At 45.2% G+C, this 26,403-nt stretch overlaps 1 protein-coding gene across 1 annotated transcript in view; it reads right to left on the minus strand.

The window, feature by feature from the left end:
- Nucleotides 1-15,596: 15,596 nt before the first annotated feature.
- Nucleotides 15,597-26,403, minus strand: part of PSME4 (proteasome activator subunit 4) — a 107,511-nt gene continuing 96,704 nt past the window's right edge. The window contains exons 44-47 of the mRNA XM_054986549.1: nt 25,036-25,198; nt 22,126-22,259; nt 19,476-19,614; nt 15,597-17,256 (exon numbers count right to left, since the gene is read on the minus strand). Coding sequence (XP_054842524.1) covers nt 19,480-19,614; nt 22,126-22,259; nt 25,036-25,198 — 432 coding nt within the window. The 3' untranslated portion in view covers nt 15,597-17,256; nt 19,476-19,479. The remainder of the gene's footprint in view (nt 17,257-19,475; nt 19,615-22,125; nt 22,260-25,035; nt 25,199-26,403) is intronic.

The following is a 26,403-nucleotide window of genomic DNA, read 5'->3' on the forward strand; positions in this document are numbered from 1 at the left end:
CCTGGATGCCTCGGTGCAATCGTGACGAGGTGAGTCTGGGGGAGTCAGGCCTCCCGCCAACACAGTATCTGTTGAGCAACTTAACCAATGCCAACACATATCAAGACAGTTTGGTATTGGGATTTCACCTGTGGCTGAGATTGTCAAGGAAGCATCCTTTGCAATGGAACTCAAGCTTCTAAGAAAAACAGTTTGCCTGGGAACAGAGGTTGGAAAGGTAATGACTCATTCATATTATTTTGTGCAAGCATGTATTGATTCCTTCAAGTTAAATTTCTGATGGCAGAGACATAGGAGGAAAATACTTGGACCGTAGATTTCTGCTGTGGTATTGGTGTGTCCCCCAGAGATTAGAAGTGATTCCCTTGTGTTGCTTTTCATAGTTCCCTCCCGCATCTCTGCACCAGCTGGATGTCTTTTTTTTTCTTAAGAACCATGATGAAGAAATATTTGAACATTTTTAATACGTATAATGGAAAATGGGCTCTGTAGATTCTCGGAGAATATGTAATTGGTGCGCTATACTTCAGTGCGCATTTCCTCATTTTTCTTTTTCTCCCTGTTCCTTAGATTATGGATGGATTTCTCTGTCTGGGTTTTCCACATTGCATTGATGCTGTAGATGGCATTCATTTCCCCATGTGGCAACCTGGAGGAAGAACAAATGAGTACGGAAAGTGAAAGAAGTTTTGCTCTATTCTCCAGGGTACAGTGGATCACTCCAGCTATTTTATTGACGTTGAGGTTGGTTGGAGTGGAAGAAACCATGACACTTTTATATTGTCAAAGGCTTTCACGGCTGGAGAACAATGGTTGTTGTGGTTTTTCTGGGCTGTAAAGCCATGGTCTTGGCATTGTAGTTCCTGACGTTTCGCTAGCAGCTGTGGCTGGCATCTTCAGAGGTGTAGCACCAAAAGACAGAGATCTCTCAGTGTCCCAGTGTGGAGAAGATGTTGGCAGGTAATTTATATCTACTCAGGAAGGTGGGTTTGGGCTGAGTCATCCTGTAAGAGTTTCCCAGGGTGTGGAATGCTAATGGGGGAGGCTTCACTGTATCCTGAGGAGATTCTTTTGCATATGGATTGGTGCTTGATATGCTAATCTTCTCTGCAGGGCTATTGTAAAATATAGAGTATTTTGTTAGCCTGGTATTTTTCAGGACTGGAAACCATGCTCTATTCATTCTTAAAGTCTCTTCTTTCCTGTTGAAATTGTGCTTATGCTTATGAATTTCAATGGCTTACCTGTGCAATCTGACGAAGTAGTTGGAAGTGTTGTCCAGTATTTTAGTGTCCCGGAATAGGATACTGTGTCCTGTTTGAGTTAGGCTATGTTCAGCCACTGCTGATTTTTCCGGATGGCCAAGTCTGCAGTGACTTTCATGTTCTTTTATTCTTGTCTGGATGCTACACTGTGCGGTCCCGATGTAAACTTGTCCACAGCTGCAGGGTATGCAGGTATACTCCTGCAGAGGTAAGGGGGTCTCTATTGTCTTTTGCTGAACATAGCATGTGTAGATGAAGTGCGTAGCATCGTAGATGAAGTGCGTGGTTTAGAATAATCTAAACCACGCACTTCAAGCAAATGGCTACTCCAGAAATGAAATCAGAAGAGCGATTAAACCAAGGATAAATCAAACAACTAAGGAAAAACAGTCTCCCACAGGAAAAGTGTTTTTGCCATATATCAAAGGAATCACTGATCAGATGGGAAAGCTTATGAAAAAGCACAACTTACAAACAGTATTCAGACCCACCAACGTTGGGGGGGAGGGGCAGAGCGTATAGAAGGAAACAAATATGTCCCTGTTTTCCTCTGTGAAATTTTGTGCAATATGAGGCTCCCTCCATCCTGCTTCCTGTGAGCTGCTTTGGCAGCCAATTTTTGGTTGAGAAAGCAAGATCAAACTATAATAAAGAACTGGGTTCAAACTGACTGCCATACTAAATGGACCTTGGATCGGATCCAAGAAGGCTCTTCTTGGGGAGGGGCCATGGCTTAGTGGCAGAGCATCTGTCTGGTATGCAGAAGGGACCAAGGTCAAACCTTGGCATCTCCAGTGAAAGAATCTGGCAGAAGGTGATATAAAAGACCTCTACCAGAGACCACTGTCAGACTGAGTAGAGAATACTCACCATGAGGGGCCAAGGGTCTCATTCAGAATAAGGCAACTTCATGTTTGTTCATGTGTGTAGTTCTAACACTCTGCTATGCCACCAAGCCTGTACATCCTCCAGCAATATATATACAAATATGTATACAAATGCGTGCATCGAAATCCCCAGTGCATTGGGAGGTGGCGGGAAAGAGAGAAAGAAAGCAAAGACCAAAGGAGAAACTGTTGGGAGCAGCCAGGGCTGCCTTGTCTATTGCTGCATCAGGGTTTTAAAAAATACAGGAGAGCTCTCTGGATTGCAGCCTGCAAATCCTACCTGAGAAGCAAGTTGGCCTCCTATAGATTAAATGCTCATACAACAGGAAGGAAAGAGGGATTGGAGGATGCAGCTAAAAGGTTAGAGAGTTCAGGCTAAGATAGAAAGTATAAAAGCAAGGCTAAGTGACCAGAAGTAAACCACCTAGCCTTCAAAAAAAAATCTTGGTGCAAATCAACAAATGGAGCAGAAATTCCAGCCAGAGATGACTCACCAGTAGGATGACGTATGTGAGGGTGTATACAAATCTCCCTTAACAGTTCACTAGGCTGAGAAAGTTTTAATCAGATATGCCTCCAGGGAATGCAAGAGGGGGGGGCAAGCTGTTAAAAGAGGATAGAACCTCTTACTCTAGAATCAATCTCCTAGTTAGACAGGAGAGACTTTCTATCTGGAGGTTCCTCCTGCTCCCAGTTTGTGTTACGTGCCATCAAGTCACCTCCAAACTATGGAGTAGTTCAAAGGTGGAATCAGCTGCCTAGGGAGGTAGTGAGCTCCCCTGCATTGGACAGGGGGTTGGACTAGAAGGTCTGTATGGCCCCTTCCAACTCTGTGATTCTGTGACTCTATGAATGAAAGACCTCCAAAACGGCCTATCATTAACAGACTGCTCCCAGTTACAGGTTGGCTATGGCCTTGAATTTTTAAAAAAAGTTTCTTCCTCCAAGTGAGTCAAACTTGATTTGCATTCATGTAAGTGTCATAGCAAGAGCGTCATACAGTGTCTTTCATTCACATATCGGTCCCTTAATCACACACAATGTCAGAGCAAATCAAGTAAACACACAATTTGTGTTGCCAGCAGGAGAAATGCATTGGTCAGGCAGAGGGCAATTCCTTAGGCTGAATGAGCAGTAATAAGCACTTTCTCCCAGACTGATCGTAAAAAAAACACCACCGGGGGGGGGGATGCAAATCTATCAAATCCTACACGTGAATTTACCACTGGCCAAGTTGTAATGCAATCCTAAACACCATCTAGGATTGCACTGTTGGTTTCTTGAAGGCCCGCTTGGGAGAGATGCTGATCTGCATTTGGAGAGGCTTTTGCTGATTGCTTTTCCTTTCAAAATGGAGTTGAATTTGGATATTGACAGTTGCATTGTAGGCAAACATTAGAAGAATTTGAAAAAGATCATTTGAACAGGCTACAAAAATCCATGCCTGATGATGCTGTTAGCAGTCAGGCCCCCTCCTCACTCTAAGAAGGCAGTTTATGGATGGAATATCATAAACACCTCTTCCTCATATATCATACGTCCAAGGCACTGCCTGGTGGAAAATGACCAGAGTGTGAGTCAGAGTGGCTGAAAGAGATGCGTAACTTAGAACAACGAGGCTCTCAGGAAACTCCTGACACCCATTCTCACTCATCACCTACCTTAATTAAAGCGGCTTAGCAAATCTGGTAATTTTTTCCCGTGCACGGTTTAAAAGGGTCATCAAACACTTTTCACCTATAATCTAACTCAGGAACCATCAAACCTCTCTCAACTTATTGTCCAACCTCCAGACAACTCACTAAGTTGTTTTGGGGGCGAAGATATCAGCTTGCCCTGGGAATATTTTGCCCAATAACTAGCCCCCCCCCCGCAAGGGGTAGAGATGGGCACAATCCAAAAAAAATACCGATTAAGCCGTTCGTGGATCCGAGCCGCTGCCGAACCCAGGCCACCGATTCTAACCGATCAAGTCCCATTTCCGATCCGGAATCGGGAAAGCCAAAGCGGGAGGGTGCCCCGCTGTTTCCAGCGATATAGGAATGGTGGTTGGTGGCAGCAGCCGCCAGGCCCGGCGCGCAGGGGGAGGCAGCGATGAGCCACCTCCCTTCAGGGAGGGAGGGGACATCCACACACACACACACACTTAGAGTAGAGGGGGGGAGTTTTTAACCCGGCAACAAGCCGCCTCCCCTCAGGGAGGGGACATTCCCAGGGCCGGATCTACGGTTTCCAGTGCCCAGGGCAACCGTAGTCAGGCTCTTGCACATGCGCGCGTGCTCCTGGGTCGCCCTCCCCCCGCCCACGCAGCAAGCTGGCTGTCCTAGTGCGCTGCGGAGCTGGCGGCAGCGCGAGTGGCTCGGCGGCTGCCCGCGCCGTTCACCTGCCCTGCAAGACAAGGGGCGGCCGGCTTGCCCACGCGCCCCTTGTCCTGGGGAAAGGCGAACAGCGCAGGTGGCCTCCCAGCCTCCCGCACTGCCTTTTGTCTTTCCCCAGGACAAGGGGTGGCTGGCTTGCTTGCACACCCCTTGTCCTGGGGAAAGACAAACGGCGCAGGCAGCCTCCCAGCCTCCCGTGCTGCCGTTTGCCTTTCCCCAGGACAAGGGGCAGCCGGCTTGCCTACGTGCCCCTTGTCCTGGGGAAAGACTCATGGCGCGGGCAGCCTCCCAGCCTCCCGTGCTGCCTTTTGCCTTTCCTTTGTGCCCATGGCTTCAGAACACCCCCTTCCCACTCCCTCCCCTGGGTTGCTGCTCCATGGTTGGAAGGAAGCCTGCTAATCAAGGAAAGCTGGGCTTCCATTCGTATTTCGAGGGCGATAGAAGGAGGGCAAACACAGCTCATTCCCCTGGCTCTGTTGCCCCGGGGATAAATTACTGGTGCAAGAGTGTCTGAAATTCTGAACAGAAACTGATATATCCGATCAAGTCCCAAACAAGCAAACCCCCAACTGCTGGATCAGTTGCCGTGGACGGAACCGATTAGCTGAGTCACAATGGCACAAATGCCAAAATTGGGGGTTTTTTGAAATCGTAATTAAGATCGTGCCCATGTCTAGTTCTGGGCCTCTTCCCTTTGTAAAATGCTGGTCATTTTGCTGCTGTCTTTGTGGACCTCTATCTTGAAAACTGGTAATTATCCCCCTTTCCTCCCTGATTTTCTTAGTTAGCCTTGTATGTGTGCTGCATATAGTTCTTGTATGTTTGCCCTTTATTTCTCTTTTTAATTAAAAAAAAACCTTTCTGGTTGAACATCTATCTGATTTATTTGAGAGTTCTCTAAGGGAATATTCCCTGTAAACATAGGTGGGGAATTCATTACCCTCTCTTGCTTGCCTCCTTAAAGTTAATTCCGCCAACCAATTAAGGAGACCTCTTTGGGTACAATGCTACTAGGTTAAAAATAATTGTTTGAATCAACCTAGATCCATATTCAGACTTCTCTAGATTAATGATGTAAGGCCAGTTCTACAAGAAGCCAACCAAAAGCAATTGCCTTCAGTGGCAGCACCTTCCCACCCCTTCCTGTTATTGCTGCCTTGGAGCCAGGAATGGTCTTTACTGCCTCCCTCCCGCAGGCCTTTTAAAACCCACATGGCAAACCAGGCACTTCAGTTCTTGAACTTTTGTGATATTCCTTCTCTTCATGAGAATATGGCCACCATTTTCTGGTTGCCAAGTCAACCAACATGGTGCCTAAACTAAGTTCAGGAAGGCCTGCAGGCAAAATGTTGCACTATTTTTAAAGAGAACAAGGGCCATGAAGAGGAAAAGGTTATCTCCTTTGGCTCCTGGGTGGGGTGACAGTAGCAGCAGTGAGGCACAGGGATAGCAAAACACTTTGATCCACTGTTGAATATGGGCATGGTCTGTGTAGATATGCTTGGAGCCTAAATGGGGCAAGGGAGGACTGTACTAGAGAGGATCGATTGGAAAGGCTTTTTGCCCCCTACTGGAGAGCCAGTTTGGTATAGTGGTTGAGAGTGTCAGGACTCCAGTCTGGAGAATCGAGTTTGATTCCCCACTCCTCCGCTTGAAGCCAGCTGGGTGACCTTGGGTCAGTGACAGCTCTTCCAGCACTCTCTCAGCCCCATTCACCTTACAGGGTGATTGTCATTAGAATGGTAACACGCTTTGTAAACCACTGAGTGGGTGTTAAGTTGTCCTGAACAGTGGTGTATAAATCGAATGTTATTTATTACTCTCACAGAAGAATGTGGTTAGGTTGAAAGGACCCAGCTTCTCTGCTCAGAGCAGCCTGGGACAAGAGCTGTACATGCACACCGCCTTTTGCTGCCAAGGAACCCTTGCAGCAGATAACATTGTGCATGTGCAAACCAGTAACCAGCCAGCACTGGGAGTCAGGCTTACATTTAGTATGGCACCTAAAAGGGAATTTGACACACTGCGACATGTGCTGTGTCAAGATGTTCAGAACAATGCTCAAATGATACTAAACTCAGCCCAGTACAAGATGGGTGGCTGTGTTAGTCTGTCTGTAGCAGTGGAAAAGAGCAAGAGTCCAGTGGCACCTATGAGACTAACAAAATCAGTGGTAGGGTATGAGCTTTCATGAGCCACAGCTCACTTCTTCAGATAGTAATTTTGTTATTCTCATAGGTGCTAGTGGACTCTTGCTCTTTTTCATTAGCCCAGTATGTATGCATAAATGTCGGACGAGCATTCGATGAATGGGCCATCTCATCCAGCATTGTTTCTCAGAGTGGTTGATCCCATGCACCAGTGAAACTCACAAGCAAGGCCTTTCTGTAGTTTGTCTTCAGCATCCGCCGTTCAGAAATCTTACTTCTGCCCGTGGAAGTTCTGTTTTGCTAACATGACTAGTTTTTATTTATTTAGTTAAAATATATGGCTGAAATGAATTTGTTCAGCACACATTCCTCTAACCAAGCAACCTTCTCCCCCTCACCCCAGCTGCATAAAGCACTGGAGCAAAAAGGACAGCCTGTAAAGTGTGTTGCAATTGCTGGGGGAAACATCCATTTGAGTATGAATTTTCCAAACACAGGACCATTGTATACAGTAGCTCTCTGGATATTCCAGCATGCACAAAATAAAAGGGTCACTGGAATTCAGGTTTTGTAGTCAGGTACAGAAGAGGATGAATGTGTTGTTGAGATCTCCATGGGAACATGGAATAACACTTCTCAAATACTCTTTTGTGCTTCAAACCCACCTTTTTCTTCTCACTCCCCCCCCCGAATTGCTTGTAACAAAAATCTGTTTGAGAACTAGACACTGAGGAAACAGCACAAACAATTTTTATACCAATTAATTTTCTTTTTTAAAAAGAATGAATCTACATCATTAACCAGATACGCTTTTCACATTTAACCCCCCCCCCACACACACACACACACACCTTTCGTCAACTGTACAAATCCTTCTGAAGTGACAATTCTAAATAATGAATGCGGGCGGAAATAGAATGCAATGTTTAGGATTTTAGAAATCTTTTAGTACCCTGGACAAGTAGCAGGACCTTGGGAAACTAAGGCTGTTGTGGCCGGAAGGCAGTGGGCAGAATGCAGTTCATGCCCTCCCATTTGATCTTTATCCAGCACCTTGGTGATAACAGAAATGGGAGCTGGACGGCATCATATGTAGGGACTGATCTTTGATTCCAACTCTGCTGCAATAGTTGCAGTACTGATTGTCTGATGAGGGGAAAGGCCATGCCCATCTATGGGAAATGGGTTGCAGATAAGGGAGCTTCCTTCTTCACATTGTACAGACCCCCCTCCACAGATTTTTTTTCGTTGCTAACTGATAATCCATGGGATTTGGATAAAACAGTATGTACAGCTTGCTCGGGACAAGGAGAACAAAGACAAAAAGTTAACTCTTTCCTTTCTTCCCTGAGGTAGTGATGTTAAATGGGTCTGTAGGGCGTGTGAAGAAAGCTCAGTAAAAATAAGTATTAGCAGCTTAATCCAAGTTTTTTAAAAAGCTTATTGGGATATGAAAAGGGAGAAAGGATGAGTGGGGGAGTGGAATAAAAACATCTAATTGGGAAGTCAAAAAGAACTCTGACAAAACCCACAAAGGCGAAGGTTTGTATTAATAACTGACTTAAAAATTACTGGAAGTCCATCGGTTGATACTGGGTGTGTGCATACATGTCAGGGTGGATAAAAATCAATGATTTTTTTTAAAAAAATCAAAAAAATCGGATTTTTTTAATTTAAATCAGATTTTTTTGATTTAAATTGGATTTTTTAAAATAAAATGCTTTTTGAGGAAAATATATTACCATCCAAAGGTTATTCCATCATGAAATAAAGATTAGTTTTTAATTATGTAGAATAAGGCTGTATATGTTTAATTTTTTTGGTAAATAAATTCCATTAATCCATTCACAATGTCATGCTCTTCCAGAGGTTTTTGTAAGATTATTGGGCAGTTTCTCTGCCTACAAGATATTGTCACAGATGCTTGGTTTTGCAGTTCTCAAAACTGAATTTGTGTCAGCTCAGCAGAGATCACATGCCTCTTCTTCACAGCAAAAATGTTATAACATGAACAGAGTTGAGAAAAAGACCTTAATCCTATTGTTCTACAAACCTATGAAGACAGAATCAACCCCTCCAGTGCTAAGTTTCAAGAAGTTCAGTGAATAGAAATAATATTTTTCTGATTGTTTGGAGTGGAATAGATCTGCACAAGAAGAAACTAAGTGTGAGGAGGGAGGGGCAAGCAGTACAAAATGAAAGTGAAACTTTTTGAGCACAATACTGCACAAGTCTTTGGATCTTTTGTGTGTATGACCTGAGGTTTATCACATTCTTTCCTTGGAGGAAAAAACCTATAAAGGCAGCAGGCCGTAAAAGAGACCCAGTTTGGGAATACTTTAATGAAGTTCCTTTACCTATCGGTAAGGCAGGCATCTACTTGCATATTAAAGTTATACCAGCAAGAATTAGTCTTTATGTAGAAAACTATGATTTAAATCAAGCCTTAATGACTAGTGATTTAAATCAAATCCACCCTGATACATGTACATTACCTTAAACAAATGGAAGCAGTGCTTCCCATGTTAATGCCTCCTCAAACTCCACCCCACCTTTTCAGACTGCTAATGCCAGTGTGGGAAATAGGAAAATACAATAATAACAACTGCATTTATATACTGCTCTTCTAGACAGATTAGTGCCCCATTCAGAGTGGTGAACAAAGTCAGAGCTGGGTTGAGAGGAGTGGCTTACCCCAGACCACCTGCATAGCTCATGGCAGTAGTAGAATTTGAACCAACAGAGTGCTGATTCACAACCCAACCACTTAAATCAGTATGCTACAGCAGTTCAGATATACAAATATTATATAGTGACATGAAGTCTCATCATAAATTGCATCTCAGAGTGGAAAAATTCCAAAGCATTAGGATGTTTCTGAACCAGCTCTGTAAAAGAGCAACCAGTTCTCATACTCATGAGTCTTTTGCATATATCTTAACTAGGGATGTGCGTTTCGGCATTCAGAATGCCGAAAGAATGCCGAAACAAAAGTGTTTCGGCTTCTTTCGGGGAATGCCGAAACGTTTCGGGGAATGCCGAAACGTTTCGGGTAGCCGAAAGAAAAAAGCCGAAACGTTTCGGGATTCTTTCGGCTTTCTTTCGGCTTTTCAATGGGAAAATGCCTCCGTCTTCCCGGACGTCTGGGGGAGGCATTTTCCCACCGAATAAGCCCAAAATTGGTGGGGACCTTCCTCTAACCCTTCTCTAACAACCACCCAAGATTCAGACAGATTGGACTTTGGGGGGCCATGTTATGGCCCCCCAAAGCAGGTCCCCCCATCCTCCCATAAGAAAGCGAAGGAGCAGCATATTGTTAGCATGCTGCTACTCATCTTCTTCATTATTTCCTATGGGGAAAAAATGAAGAAGCAGGCTTCCTTTGCCAGGGGTGGCATTTTGCATGCAAAATGCCCCCTCACCCTCAGGGGCCCTTCTCCCACCCCTCTTCCCACCCCCCACCAAGGCTCAGCCTGCTCCCACTTGGGGGGGCCATTTCATGGCCTCCCCAAGTAGGTGCTCTAATCTCTACCACTGACAGCTGGGGGAGGCTTGTGTTGCCAGGGGTGGCATTTTGCATGCAAAATGCCCCCCAGCCCTCAGGGACCCTTCTCCCACCCTTCCCCCCACCCCCCACCCAGGCTCAGACTGCTCCCACTTGGGGGGGGCATTTCATGGCCTCCCCAAGTAGGTGCTCTTTTCTCTACCACTGACAGCTGGGGAAGGCTTGTCTTGCCAGGGGTGGCATTTTGCATGCAAAATGCCCCCCGGCCCTCTGGGGCCCTTCTCCCACCCTTCCTCCCACCCCCCACCAAGGCTCAGACTGCTCCCACTTGGGGGGGGGCATTTCATGGCCTCCCCAAGTAGGTCCTCTCAGCCCCTAAAGTCCACCCCTTACAGCCCCACACAAACCCAATTCCCCCCCAGCTGCCACACACAGACCCAAATCCCCACATTAGCCCCTCACAGACCCAAATCCACCCCCACCTGCGCCACACCCATAACCCCAGGAACAGGCTGGCAAAGGCCAGCCCTCTCCCTTTGTTCCCTATGCTGGGAACTTCTAAACTCTCTTTCCCTGGGCAATTCTGCACAGCCCAGGGGTGCCACAATGGTGGGCACACTTCTGAGTGCCAGCTGGTCCCTGTGAAAGAGCACCTGAACCACAGACACCCTCCCTCAAATTCCCCCACCATCTACAGAGATGGCTGCAAGTTGTGTCTCCCAATCCCCGTAAAGTAAGCAACAGAAAAGAGAACTTCTTTAAGAGGGACATTTAAAGGACATTAACAGGGGCATTTAGCTAATGCTAGAGAAAATCAGAAATATTTCCTTGGTTCTAAAGTTAATTCCCTAATTTGACCACCATAGTATTTTGAAAGGCTTGTCACCTTTCAAGAACTTGGGCTTGTAACCTAATATGCCACTTCCCTTTTTAGGGTTCCTTATTTATGTATATATTTATATAGGGTTCCTTATTTATATATATATATTGCTGTTTGTGTGAAGATGGCTTGCTTAGAAGAAGGCAGTTTCTTGCCTTTCCCGTAGTCTCCACAGGCAATGTGGTGCTTTCTTGCAAAAAGCAAAACTATTCTCATTTTCCAGCGATGGACTGAAGTTTTTCCTTTGTGCACCCAAGCCTGTTATACGAAGTCACCGGGCTTGTTTTCTTGCTTACAAGAAGACAGTACTGAATCACAATTGCTTCTGTTGTATAGTTGATCACCAGTGCCTATGCTGGAAAAAAAGTGTGAAAACCTGTGTTGTGCAGTAAATTCTTATTGTATCTCTTTGCAAATGACCAAATTTCCTTGCTATGCTTAAAGGACTAGTTCTCTAGGGCAGACGCCCATATAAACAGCTGTTTCAGGCATCATAGTTGTCATGTTCCAGTAGAAGCCACTCCCATGCCAAAGGGCATGGCAGCACTATCTTACACAAAAATAACACAACTCACTTAACATCAGAGAATCACAAAAACACAATTCCTGGCAAAAACACTTTATTTCTTGAACAGCTTTAGGTTACACAGTAGGAGGGCACAACAGGGCATGATAGCAATGTACTACAAAAAATAATACAACCCACTTCACCGTTTTTGACAGCAATTGTGTTTGTGTGATTCTCTGATGTGAAGTGAGTTGTGTTATTTTTGTGTAGTACACTGCTTTCCTGCTCTGTGGTGCCTTCCTACTGTGTAACCTAAAGCAGTTACAGAAATAAAGTGCTTTTGACAGCAATTTTTTGGGGTGATTCTTTAATGTGAAGTGAGTTGTGTTATTTTTGTGTAAGATACTGCTTCCATGCCCTTTGGTGTTCCCCCCCTGCTGTGTAGCCTAAAGCTGTTCAAGAAATAAAGTGTTTTTGACAGGAATTGTGCTTTTGTGATTCTCTGATGTTAAGTGAGTTGTGTTATTTTTGTGTAAGATAGTGCTGCCATGCCCTTTGGTGTTCCCCCCTGCTGTGTAACCTACAGCTGTTCAAGGAATAAAGTGTTTTTGACAGGAATCGTGTTTTGTGATTCTCTGATGTTAAGTGAGTTTTGTTTTAATTTTTCTGTGTGGGGGACTGCTGGTGTAATGTGTCATAATGCTTTGCCTACTTGTACTTTGGAAGGGAGAAAATAATTTTTTTTAAACTTTATTTTGTGTTGTTCTTGTTTTATTCTTTGTTGTGCAGTTGGTTCCCATCATAGGGAACAATGGGGCTGGCTGGCCAGCCATCTCTGTAGGTGGTGGGGGAATTTGAGGGAGGGTGTCTGTGGTTCAGGTGCTCTTTCACAGGGACCAGCTGGCACTCAGAAGTGTGCCCACCATTGTGGCACCCCTGGGCTGTGCAGAATTGCCCAGGGAAAGAGAGTTTAGAAGTTCCCAGCATAGGGAACAAAGGGAGAGGGCTGGCCTTTGCCAGCCTGTTCCTGGGGTTATGGGTGTGGGGCAGGTGGGGGTGGATTTGGGTCTGTGAGGGGCTAATGTGGGGATTTGGGTCTGTGTGTGGCAGCTGGGGGGATATTGGGTTTGTGTGGGGCTGTAAGGGGTGGACTTTAGGGGCTGAGAGGACCTACTTGGGGAGGCCATGAAATGCCCCCCCCAAGTGGGAGCAGTCTGAGCCTTGGTGGGGGTGGGAGGAAGGGTGGGAGAAGGGCCCCAGAGGGCCGGGGGGCATTTTGCATGCAAAATGCCACCCCTGGCAAGACAAGCCTCCCCCAGCTGTCAGTGGTAGAGATGAGAGCAGAGCACCTACTTGGGGAGGCCATGAAATGGCCCCCCCAAGTGGGAGCAGGCTGAGCCTGGGTGGGGGGTGGGAGGAGGGGTGGGAGAAGGGCCCCAGAGGGTTGGGGGGCATTTTGCATGCAAAATGCCACCCCTGGCAACACAAGCCTCCCCCAGCTGTCAGTGGTAGAGATTAGAGCACCTACTTGGGGAGGCCATGAAATGGCCCCCCCAAGTGGGAGCAGGCTGAGCCTTGGTGGGGGGTGGGAGGAGGGGTGGGAGAAGGGCCCCTGAGGGTAAGGGGGCATTTTGCATGCAAAATGCCACCCCTGGCAAAGGAAGCCTGCCTCTTCATTTTTTCCCCATAGGAAATAATGAAGAAAGATGAGCAGCAGCATGCTAACAATATGCTGCTCCTTCGCTTTCTTATGGGAGGATGGGGGGACCTGCTTTGGGGGGCCATAACATGGCCCCCCAAAGTTCAATCTGTCTGAAACTTGGGTGGTTGTTAGAGAATGGGTAGAGGAAGGTCCCCACCAATTTTGGGCTTATTCTGTGGGAAAATGCCTCCTCCAGGCGTCCTGGAAGACGGAGGCATTTTCCAATAGAAAAAAGCCAAAAGAATGCCGAAAGAATGCCGAAAGAATCCCGAAAGCCGAAAGAGATTCTTGTTTCGGCTTTCGGCTTTAACGATAGAGAATCTTCTTTCAGCTTTCTACTTTCGGCTATAGCCAAAAATTTTTGGCTTGCACACCCCTAATCTTAACATCAGTAGAACATCAGCAAAAACAAGAACGTGTCTCTTTGTGCTGGCACTGCATTGAATGCTCCGATCTTATGCCTAAGAGTGCCACAGTTTAGAATGGTTCCACCCAAAACCACCTGCAAGGGCAATACGTTTGGAAACTGCTGATAGGTGTGTGTGTGTGTGTGTGTGTGTGTGTGCGTGCGCGCACGCACGCACGCACGCACACAGTTGTGTAAATCCAGAGGTTTGTTCTCACAGGAAAGTTAATTCATTGTTAACTCAAGTCAGTAGGTTTCAGTGGAGCCAGCTGAAACATCAGTTGGGAATCATCAAGTCTTAAGTAATATTTAGCCCAAAAGGGACCCATGTTTTGCAAAACTTACTGCCTTTTGCAAAAAGCGACTCTGTCCAACAGACTTTAGAGACAGGAATATACACTGGAAATGCAGTGTTAAAGGATCCATAGCACTATCAGCAGGATATCTTGGTGTACTGTTTCGTTTTTCAGGAGATGGGTTATATTTTGGTGGGAATGTCTTGTCCCCCTCCTTCCCCACCCCCCAAATTCTGTATTGAAAATCAATTCCTTGGAAAATTTGGTGCAGCAGTATGCTTGAAAAACTAGAAAAGTTCTGTATATGAACCAACTCAGAACCAACCCAAATAAGAGAAGGGACAAGCAACTTACATACTACTGCTGTTGGTGCTTTCTGAGGAGCTGAAAACAGCAAGAATCACCACTGAAAATTATCCCTAATCTTTTCAATTATAGCAGATTCTATTGCAAGCAGAGAGATTTAATACCTTGCAGATGACAAATTTAACTCCATGTTTACTTTCTATGCTACTCCCCTCCAACTTACATTTCCATGTAGTCAATCAGTTGCATTCTATAACCACTCAGCAACCATGACGTAAAGACATATGATTCATGAACACGATGGCATGGCCTCTGAGCTATTGTTTTAAATCAGTTGTTTCTAGCCCTCAGACATTAGTTTGGAATGTGACAGCAATTCAGGACAAGAGTACCCCAAATCCACTGTATTCTTCAAAAAAATTTGAAGCACACAATATAGTGTGTTTAACATTTAACTGCGGAATGCAATAGAATGGATAGAACCCTGCCAAAATCCTTTAAAAGGAAGAATGTAGAAAACAGCACAAAAAGACTTGAATGGAATAAGCAGTAGATATTTTACACATGTATAAAGATTTTACAGGAACTTTGTAGAGGTGGTGACAAAACATGAAGAGCCGGACACTGCAGCTTCCATCTGAAAGTGCACCATGATATGATGCATGGCCACATCTCCCAGTTTAAATTCACAACAGAGGGGAGGTGAAGTAAGGGGCTTTTCCCTTAACCAGCTGCAGAAACCAAGCCAAGGGGCTGGTGAGTGCTTCAAGTATCATGCACACTGCCCTGAGCTCATTGGAGGAAAAGAGGGGTAAATCTCTTGTAACAAATAAATTAATCTTTATCACTTAGACAGAAGGTTCACCTATTAAGAGCACTGACATATGAACTGGCCCTTAGTCAACATTATTGCTGCATTGTGACATGCCTCCTCCTCCCAAAGGACACAAACCTTATAGGACACCAAGAACCAGGCATAGTGATTAGAGTGCTAGACTAAGATCTGGGAGAGCTAGGTTCCTTACTTTGCCATTGAAGCTCACTGGGTGACCTTGGGCTAGTCACTCTCAGCCTAACGTACCTCACAGGATTGTTGTTGTGAGGATAAAACGGAAGACAGAACAATGTTGTAAGCCACTTTGGGTCTCCACTGGAGAGGAATAAATAAAAAATATAAACAGGAGACACAGAGATGTCATGTATGGTACTCAATTTTTTCTGATCATCTTCTAAAAGCTTTTCCTCTTCTGCCCTCAAGAGGAAGTGCTTCTCCCAGGAAAATACTGTTTGAAACAATGAGCCACACACAGATCTTACAAACAGCTTATTTATTCAGCTTTAAACTAGATACACAACTGAAAGGAGAAGGCGGCATTTTGGCACTACACTATACATCCATTGTTTCTATGTGTTGAGACTCTTGGAAGATACTGTACTGGTCACACTGCTGTGTTTTTAAAAATAGTGGTATGGTTTCCCAGCAGGCAAATGATTTAAAAAAATGTTTATATTCCTGTTTATAAAAGAAAAAGTACAAGATGTGCAGAAGAAGGAAACATACAGTTCTCAAATTTTAAAGTATTCTTTCACTCTGTAATTTACCACACATCAGAGTAAGAGACTGCTTGCATTCCTAGGAAGGGGGCATGCATAGAAATTACATTAAAAATCAACAGGCTCACTAATAAGAAAAATGAAAGTCAAAACCTAAAAAGTTACCTCATTAAAGGGGGGGAGGAATATTTAAAAAACAGAATTGGCAATTGAATCAGATACAAAAGCTGAAAGCACTATATTGACACATAGAAATGTGATTCTTTACAAGTTAATCTCATAATGGGATTATGCAAAATTTCTGCAAACTGTACAGTGCTTTGCCAGTGCAGTGCCTCTACAATTTATACAGTCTTTTACAGCTATGTAACACATATGGAACATGTTGTCAAACAGCCAGCCAATAGCCACCAGAGTTATATAGGGAATTGGGAAATGAGGATGGGTAGGGGGTAAGAAAGATACAGTACTTCCATTTTTATGCAAGTTATTTGTTCCAAGGTGAGGAGGTGGAGAAAATGGGAAGATGTGGAACTAGCAAACTGGGACATTTTATTTAAAAAGTGTATGCCCACTCACTATTAACATATGTACATTCTTTTCAGTCTCTTAAACAAAAGAACAGCTGAGAGCCAAGCATCATTATTATCCATTGGCTCTGATGAACTGAAAAGGTCTACACAGACAGCCACCTGCATAGTTAGGCAAAAAAGTAAAAGGTTTGGTACCTGGGTGAAGACTCTTATTGAAAATCCTGGCCATGGAAAATACCCCTATTCTCTATTGTATAGATCTATTTAACAGTAGAACGTTAAGGTATGTGCTCAGAAGTTAAGACTTTTGAAAAGGAGGCCAGATCAAAGTTCTGCATAGCCCAGGATTTCATGGGAGCAAAAAATTAGGCCAGAACTCTAGTACCTTTGAGGAGGACATTTCTGGCCTATCATTACAATTAAATGGTCTGCAGTTCATGGATACCTGGCATTTTGCAAGTAGATCAGAGGACTTGGGGCACCCAAAATTGCAAGCATTTTAATGCTAAATGTTCAGATTGTGGATTATATGTTCAAAAGTCCTTTTGTGATGCATGAACAAGGTGTTGAGTACATAAAAGGGGAAAAGAAAAAAAGTGCCCTGTTATACAAAAAGGGGAGAAAAGTCAGGACTGCTACTAATGCAAGGCATTTGCATGAAGATATGAAAAAATGTCATGATCAAATTCAGGGACATCACAGCCTCCCCAATACAGTAGAAATTCTTGGTTAACAGGTTCCTCTCTATTGAGATTCAGAGTATCCTTTTTTAAAAAAGCCTTAAGCCTCAGTTACCAGGTCTAAAAGGGTTCTATAGACAATAAATTAGTTTTGAGTTTCCTTTATTTTTTCAGAACTGGGAGTAGGCCCTTGTTTTCCTAAGAACCTGAAAGAAAAAAATACAAATGAAAAAGATAGAATCTCCAGCATATATATATATCTAACAACCAGGTGCCTCTGTCCTCAGGTTGGGGTTTGCAATGGGCAACCTATAACACCTGGAGTTGCCCTGCAATTCTCTCTCCCCACCAACCACCATGGAAGACGATCAGAGCCGCTGACAAAAAGGACAGAACCTAACTAGCAAGTCCTTTAACCCTCTCATAAGAAGCTGCTCTGAATGACAAGGACTTCCTCGCTGGGAAGAGAGGAAAGAGAATAGCAAGTACTTCTAGCACTTCCCAGCCTTCACTGCTTGCGGGGAAACAAGCTAGTGATAGGGAGTTTGCTCTTCTACCTTCAGGAATCTGGTCAGAGGGAGACTGACTTAATATAATCACTCACTAAGAGTGAAACACGAGAGCTTAGCATTTTGGCAATCCCAAAATGCCACTGTCAGGGCTTGCCGCGGCTGCCGCTGGGCGTGGCACTGGGCGGTCTGCTCCTGACGTCACAGGGGGGCCAGGGACTCTGCAGGACCCTGCTCTGTGGAAGGAGGGGCGGTATACCTCACCCAGACTCCCTCTCAGTCCACTCGCTGGCCTGCTCAACCTGGCCTGCTTACCCTCTGTGTCCTCCATCTCCTCTTTCCAGAACTCTCCTCCAAGCCTCCACCCTTGCATCCTACTGCTCTCATTCCACATCATCACTCCTCACTCACACCCACCACCTCAGAGCTCTTCCCAGCCACCCTTTATAGGGCTTCCTATCTCCACCCCGCCCTCCTTCCAGGCTTGTTCCCTCTCCTGACCGGGCCCAGCTGTGCGTTCCCCCAGGTGTTTCCCTCCAACCACTAATCCCTTCTGGGCTCCTTTGCCTAGCTGGCAGGGTGGGGTTGAGTGTGAGCCATCCCCAGCTGAGGGCTCCTTGGCCTTGCTCATGAGGGGCTGCCCCAGCCAGCCTCTGAGCTACTGAGCTTGCCTGGCCTTGCTCACGAGGAGCTGCTTTAGCCAGCTTCCGTGCTGCCTGCTTGGCAATGCTGGGCGGGGCTACCCATCTCCTCCCGCAGAATGCCTGTGGCAGCCCCCCCTGTAGAGGCTTGGCTTCTAGCAACTCCTGAGCCAGGCTGCTGTCTTCTAGCCCTGGCGTGGCCATGGGCTGTCTCAAGCTGCTGCAGCAGGGGTAGCTGGCTGGGCTGCCGGGATCAGCCACAGCTGCACCCTGTTGGCTGGCTACTGGGCTTCTCTGGCTGAGCTGATTAGGGAAGGTGGGCCCAGCTGCGGCCCCTGGGCTGGCTGCCCAGCTCTTCCCACAGAGTGCCCTCAGCAGCTCTACCCGGAGGGGCTGGCTTCTGAGCACCTCCTGAGTCAGGTTGCCATCTTCAAGCTGGGGTGGATGCTGGGGCATGGCTCTGAGTCGCTGTGGCTGCTTCTCCCCCTTTGCAGGTAAGGGCCGTGCTTGGGCTGTTGCTGGGTCCCAATTCTTCCTGCCTCTGCCCTCTCCCTTTGGTGTAGGCAGGTTCTGGCCCTGGCTGCTGGCTGAGGTGGCAGGACTGCTGTCTCCTGGCTGCCTCCCCCTGCTCCCTCTTGTTGAGGCCGGGGGCTGTGCCTCAGACCCCGGACAGCCACTATTTATCTTCACAACAACCTTGGTAAGGTAGGTTAGGCAGAAACTAACTGGCAAAAGGCCACCCAGTGAAGTGCACACCAGAGTGGGAATTTGAACCTGGGTCATTCCGCTCCTAGTTTGATCCCCATCTATCACACTACACTGGCTCTCCTGCCTCTCTCATTAATGCTCTTCATTCTCAGGCTGCTGCCTGTCACCCAAGTCTATCAAGGATACTGAACAGTGTTATTCTTAGAAGAAATATAAGCAAGTCAAGAGCCCCAAATCAGTTCTATCTGAGCTTCATTGCACCCTCTCTTGCATTAAAAAAGATCCATAATGGAAGCAGCTGAGTCTTGAGATGAAGGACTGTGAAAGCTATGTCTGGGTTTCCTTTGATATCCAAATCAATAAGCATGCCAAGTGCATTTTATTATTTGTCCTATTACATATCAATTCTAACATTTCTAAGTGTTTTTAAAAACTGAGTCTTCTAAAAAGGCTTTTGTAGGAAGAAAGAAAAAACATTGCTCCCTTCTAATAGGAGGATCAAGTTTCTGCTATACCTAGCTGGATACCTTTATCATCCCAAAGTTCTACTGCACAACATAATCTCACCTTCTTATGCATAATAGCAAGGTGATACCAAAAGGTCAGTAAGGACGAGCAGCTGGTCATCAGTGAATTGTTGCTTGTGCTCCTGCCAGTTGTCATGGTGAGTCCTCCGGAAGTTGGACAATGTTTTCTTAACTGTCATCTATGAGGCAAGAACACAGATCTAGACGGTGCATTTAAAAACAATCATCCTGCACTGGAGGGTAACACAGGCAAAGATTTTCATATGGCATGACTGTATCACCTGTTATTCTATGTCACTGCTCCCCTTTTAAGGAATCAACTGAGGATTCAATATTAGAGATGGACACAAAACGGAACACGAACTAAAAAGAACCTCAAACCGGCCTGGTTTGTGGTTCTCGAACCAGCGGTTCGTGGAAGCTCCTTTCCACGAACTTCTGAACTGGTATGCTTGATCCTGGATGAATGAAACTTTAAAACAGAATGACGTGACTTCCCTTCTAGGTTCTCCCTCGCAAAGATAGAGGGATATTTACCTTCTTCTGATAGAAACTATACAGCTTAACAACCGCAGCCAGACAGGTCCTCTACAGTCCACCTGCTCTCCAACTCATAGACCAATTCATACCTTCAGCAGAATCAGGTAGTAAAGCTTTTCCTAATCTTTATCACTTCAAGATACAGAAGGGGTGTCCGAATGCTCCCCATTTACCTCCTCATCCAAATCAGGCAAGATTCTAGTTTAGCCTTCTCTCTTTCAACCTCACCATGCTATTTTTTGTTGTGGCAATGAACTTTTTTTAGATGAGTATTAACCCACTCACCCCCGGCAGGTTCAAGTTGTACAACCCAGCAAAAGTCAACGTTCCAGCCTTAAGTAGGAGTATCATTTGTGCTTGATGGACGGGAAAGTGATGTTTGGCAATTTGGGGCCCAGCATTGGCTGATCTATCAGCCAAGTAGCCTTCAAGCAGCTTCCAACATCAGTTGGAGAACATAGCACAGGGTGGACACCCTAGATAAAAAGGGAGCCCCCTTCAAGGCTCTGGGGGTCTGAGTGGTGCACAGCAGCCAACCTCAGGGCTGACACATTAACCAAGCTCCCAGTAGGATGGTGATGGGTAGGAATATTGGTTTATGCCACATTCAGTCCTAATACCAACCCTCTTCCCTCAGTTACCCCAACAGGTAGGTTGGGGAAGGTGCTGACAGCAGTTGGGCTGTCAATTATGCTCACTGATGGTACTGACAGCAGTTGGGCTGTCAGCTATGCTCATTGAAGGTGCTGACAGCAGTTGGGCTGTCAACTGCACCCCATTGTTTCCAGCCTACGCTGTGCCAAGACCTGTGTCTGTGCCATCCCTCCCCCAATGGTGGGTCCCCACTCCAGGCACAAGCTTTACAACTTGATTCTGCAGAATGTATAAATGGGTCTTTATCTGCCAGCTAGGAAAGCATAGTGGAAAACTTTTCTCCTTGCTAAGCGAGTACCCTTGTGCCCACAGTCACCCAAGTAGCTTCTTCAACATGCCATGAAAGAATCCTTTACTCCTTCTTTAACTGAATCATGCTTGAACTACATGGGAGTGAATGCAACTCTTTAGCATCTGATTATATACAGGCCTGATACTAAACCATGATTTGTTGTTATGTGAATAAGCCTGAAGGACCTTCGGGCTCACACACGACTTCCTCTTGCATGCACGCCTTGACAGTTAAACACTTCCATATTCATATGGAGCCACTGGTTCCATAGTCTAGACGCCTGGTTGGGAGGTTGTAGAACAAGCCAAAGTGATAGTGTGGAAGAACAAATATGTATGTGCAAATGGAAGAAAGGGGGGGGGGGAGGGATACACAAGCCAAAAGATCCCCAGACTCATTCACATAATGACAAACCATATTTTATTTTATTTTAAGCCCGCCCTCCCCACAAGCGGGCTCAGGGCGAGGTCCAACATTGATTAAAATACAACTTAAAATCAATCATAAAAACAGCAACAGGTAAAATACTGTACCCCTTTCAGGGCAGCCAGCATGAGTGGACTCTCCATACCCCTTGTAGAGGGAGACCGGTGGAAGGCTTGGCAGTGATGGACTAAAATTAGCCTCCACTATATGCCTGGCAGAACATCTCCGTCTTACAGGCTCGCTTAAATGATACAAGATCCTGGCGGGCCCGAGTGTCCTCAGACATAGAGTTCCACCAGGTTGGGGCCAGGACCGAAAAGGCCCTGGCCTTGGTGGAGGCCAGCCGAGACTCCCTAGGGCCAGGGACCACCAGTAGATGATTTCCAGTTGAACAAAGTGCTCTCTGGGGCACATACAGGGAGAGACGGTCCCTTAGGTATGCTGGTCCCAGTCTGTTTAGGGCTTTATAGGTCAAAACCAACACCTTGAACCGGATCCGGAATTCTACTGGGAGCCAGCGAAGCTGCTGCAAGATAGGCGTAATGTGTGTCCTACACAAAGCTCCAGTTAGGACATGCACAGCAGCATTCTGGACCCGCTGAAGTCTGAACCATGCTGTCGTGTCCTGCCCCCTCGAATAAATACAATAGCAGATTTAACTACATCAAATGAGGGAACACCAAAAAAATTCACAATGAGTACTGCATTTAATCCTTTGTGGAATGTAGTTTAAAAGACAGACTAGAATGGAATATAGCTACTGTGAGATTATGCTTACTTCAATAGGCTGAGGATCATTCAGGTGTGCACTAAGATCCATCAACAGTTGAGGCATCCACGTGGGTACATCGTAAGGACTGGACAGAATGCATGCGCTAAGTCCAAGAACACCAGCATGGCGCTTAACTAAGTCTGCAAAAAACCACACACACGGACCCCATAGTAATTCTGTGTTGAAGAATGTTGCTCTCTATCTACTATTAATATTATCTCTTCAACCACGTTTGCAAGAATATATTGTTTCTTTTCAGAAGACTGTGATTCTGCAGCTTTAAACCCTCTCAAGATTCCAAATGTTTTTTTTCAATTGTGATTTTTTTTATAGCTAGAAGCTATAAATGTGTAAAGAATTACTCAGAATCCAATTATAAATTCATTTTTAAATATATTAAAACAATCATAAAAATCAGGAAGGCACACAGTATTGTTAGGAAAGGATCACAGCTGGAACTGCCTTTGGTCAACTTATTTAGAGTCTTTTAGAAAGCTGGCACATGGGCTTCCCTTGACAGAGAATTCTATAGAAAGGTGGAAGTTACTGAAGAAAGTGGGCATCCCCTACTAGCCATCTGCCTAGCCTGAGATGGAACAGGACTTCATTAGCTGACCTTGGAGTACAGAAAACTACATACGAGAGGAGGCGTCTCATAGCTTGACTTAGAACATCCCTTCCAATTGTCTGCTGAAGGGAAGGAGGGGATCCAAAATGCCCGTAACGCTCTTATGCTTCAAAGTTTGGGGGCAAAAGAGGAGGCAGAAAGCAACGATCAGCATGCCACTGCTGATGAACATGACTGACTGTGCTGTGGAAACCAGCTGAGCTCAAAGGACTTCCGTCTGCTGGCAAAAATGCAAACTGGCAAGAACACGCACAGTTTGCTAACCAAGATCTCATGAAATTTCTGGCAAGCTGCTCCTAAGGTCAGAGTTTTGCCACCGTCCAACAACTGAGTGTTAGATGGCAGGAGTCATGTTAGCTAGCAAGAAGATGAGCCTACTGGCCGCTCCCAGATGTCCATATATTTCCCAGAGCCTTGAGTAGTGCATAACACCACCCCTTCCTGTTCTCTCCCCTTACAGCTCTCCCCAATGATAGGAGACATACACTACTCTATTGTTTTCCTGCCCCAATACTGGGGTGTGCAGAGGTCACGAAAATGAGTCAAGGAATAATAATAATAATAACAAAACATTTGATTTATATACCGCCCTTCAGGATGACTTAACACCCACTCAGAGCGGTTTACAAAGTATGCCATTATTATCCCCACAACAAAACACCCTGTGAGGTGGGTGGGGCTGAGAGAGCTCCAGAGAGCTGTGACTGACCCAAGGTTACCCAGCTGGCTTGGAATCAAACCTGGTTCTCCAGATTAGAGTCCTACACTCTTAACCACTACACCAAACTGGCTCTCCTACACCAAACTGGCTTACGCACATACTCACCAAAATGAAGTGAGTACGTGCGTAATCTTCCCGCAGTTGCAGTACATAGAAGAAAACACTTTTCTGTGTAAAAAGTCCTTTACAATTCTAGCTTGATTCTCCCAAACACTTGGACAGCACAATTTTCCCTAGATCAACAAATAAGTTTGAATTTGGGACCCTGGAGGCAATGCCATGGCTCAAAATGACACCTTCAGCTCCACAATTGCTATTTACACAGCAGTTGTGTTGTCAGATTTTGTAGGTCTGCTGCCACACCCCTGCCCAATTCAAGAACATAATACCACAAGCTAGGGGTCTCCTGTTCAGATTTGGAATTTGGAAATAAAAGCCAAATTTTTGCTGCAGGAAAGAGCAAGAGGCCAGCAGCACCCTATAAGACTAACACAATTTGTGGTTGGTTATGACCATTCATGAACCACAGCTCATTTCTTCAGATACAGCTAGAATGTGAGTCCATCTGTCCTTACATCTTGGAGAGTGGAGTCATTTCAGGTGCTGAATGACAACAGCCAGTGAATGACAAAGCAGGTGTGATTGCATAGGATGGAGTATGCAGAGGGGTAGTGGGTACCCCTCAGTCAAATTTGGCTTTTCTGGATCAAAATAGGCAATACTGAATCGGATTCAGTGTCCCAAACTCAAGCCATCAAATTAATTCAGTACAAAAAGGCTTGCCAGTTCCTTTGCTGTTCCCCTGCAAAGAAACAGCAGTTCCTGTCTTTTTGCAGAAAGGGGGGGAGGAGGAGTGTCATTTTTCAACCAAACTCTACCAAATTTGCAGGGAACCTCCTCTTGACTGTCCTTTAAAGCCTCCCCAAGTTTCATGAAGATGGGACCCTGGGAGCCAATTCTATGGGCCCGCAAAGAAGGTGCCCCCAGCCACTCCAATGTTTCCAATGGGGAAAAAGTCAAAGCTGATTCCCACTGCAGAAACACACTGAGACAAGGCTGGCATGGCCAAGGCACACTCCGAAATGCAAGCTGAGCTCATCCCAGAGAAAGCCCAACAGAACCAAACACAGGAATGGAATCCACCCCCCAAGAACCAACGTGAAGCAAGGGATCAACATCACAGCAGAGAGGAGAAGAAGAAAAAAAACATCACAGCAGAAAAGCACACCCATTCCACCCAAATCAAACTGAAGCAAGGGATACTGTTGCAACCTATCCCAACAGAAGCAAACTGAAGCAAGACAACAGAACTCCCACAGAACCAAAGTGAAGCAAGGGGACCAACATCACACCACATTCCTTGTGCTTGTGGCTAGGTACTGCTTGGTTTTGTTCTGTGGTGTTCCCTCACTGGCTGAAACCAGTGCCTGGCTGCTGTGAATGCCGTTGGTTCTGTGGGGAATGGCTCTGGTCATGTGAATTACTGTCAAAGTTAGGGCAAAGAGAGTTCTAATATATCTGAGATGTTGTCCTACATGTCTACTTCCCTGAAAGAGGCCTGTCTTACCTGCAGGGGGAATAGTATCCACTACAGTGCTGAGGTCTCGCTTTCTCTTCTTTGGGAGTCTCCTCTTGCAGAGCTCCTCAAAGTGAGTCTGCAGGGGGTCATCTATCACCAGAAAATGGCACTGTAGTAGGCCACTCAACGTCGTGGCAGCCATCTCTCTCACCTAGGGTTGAACAAGAATATCAATTACTGCAGTGAATAAATCCAGCTCACAAGGCAACCTTTACACTCCTGCTGTCCATTCAGAATACCTCCGTATTCATGCTGCCATCCCGCACCTAAGAAAAGCCTGTCAAGTTTTGTCACTGTACCAAAATACACTCGCAAACAACACTGAAGAAGTTTTGTAAACAGTAAGATCTATATCATTACATGAGCCCAAGTTCAGTGAGCAGTGGTAAGAAGCAACATAATTTTAAAAATCTGCCTCATGAAGCTGTTGGAACACAGCCCTCCACAGGCCATTGTGACTACTAAGCTCAAGGAAACTTAGTAATAACCAAAATGTAGTTCCAAGGGTCATGGGTATTGATCAAAATAAGTAGTTTAAGTGACCGTGCATCCAGTTTCTCCCTTGCTTTCTATTACATAAGTATCCCTTCAGATATGTTAGTTCTAAAGTATTTGCAACTGAAACAAAGAAATCTTTGAACAGAGAAGAGAGATCAAAGACCACAAGTGCTGACTTTATCAGAAGAAATCATACATGTTTGCTAGCGAATATAAATAATATCAAACCGCATGAAATAACACCTTACAGGCTTAATTAGCCCTTCATTAAGTTTCACTCACAACTTGCACTAACTGTTCTACATTTTCACAAAGGAGCTTACAACCATAAGCAAAAGAGAAGCTTGACAGGTAAACATTGGGACTTCTCAAACAAAACAGGAAGAATGGTCATGCTGCTGAGTTTCAGATTAAATTTAACTAGTAATCACTTTCTGAGAGATTAGAAAGAAGAACGCAGGGAAAACAATGTTGGGAAAATACAAACATCCATGTAAATATAGCCTAATCAAGCTATCTATTTTTCTATATTATTTGTCTCTTAAATTCAAAGCTCCACTATCAAAGGAATAGCTCAGAAGTCTTTGTCTAAATATTAATAATTATTTCTGCAAGGCTGGAATATGAGACCAAAGGAGTACAGGTGGGTCAAGAACAATGCCTCACTCTTGACTCCCCAAGACAGCACAAATGAGCTGGTGGTAAGATTCTGGAATGCATCGAATCAGATTAACACTTGCATTCTTTGGAATTACTAAACCATTAAGATCTTTCTTTGCAGTGTTATTTCTTGTGCTATGGTTCTGTCTGTTCTGCACTTAAAAGAAAGTAAATATTAGTGAATTTTTATTCTTCAAG

Source organism: Eublepharis macularius, chromosome 1 (genome assembly GCF_028583425.1).
Source record: "Eublepharis macularius isolate TG4126 chromosome 1, MPM_Emac_v1.0, whole genome shotgun sequence".
NCBI classification, from domain to species: Eukaryota; Metazoa; Chordata; class Lepidosauria; order Squamata; family Eublepharidae; genus Eublepharis; species Eublepharis macularius.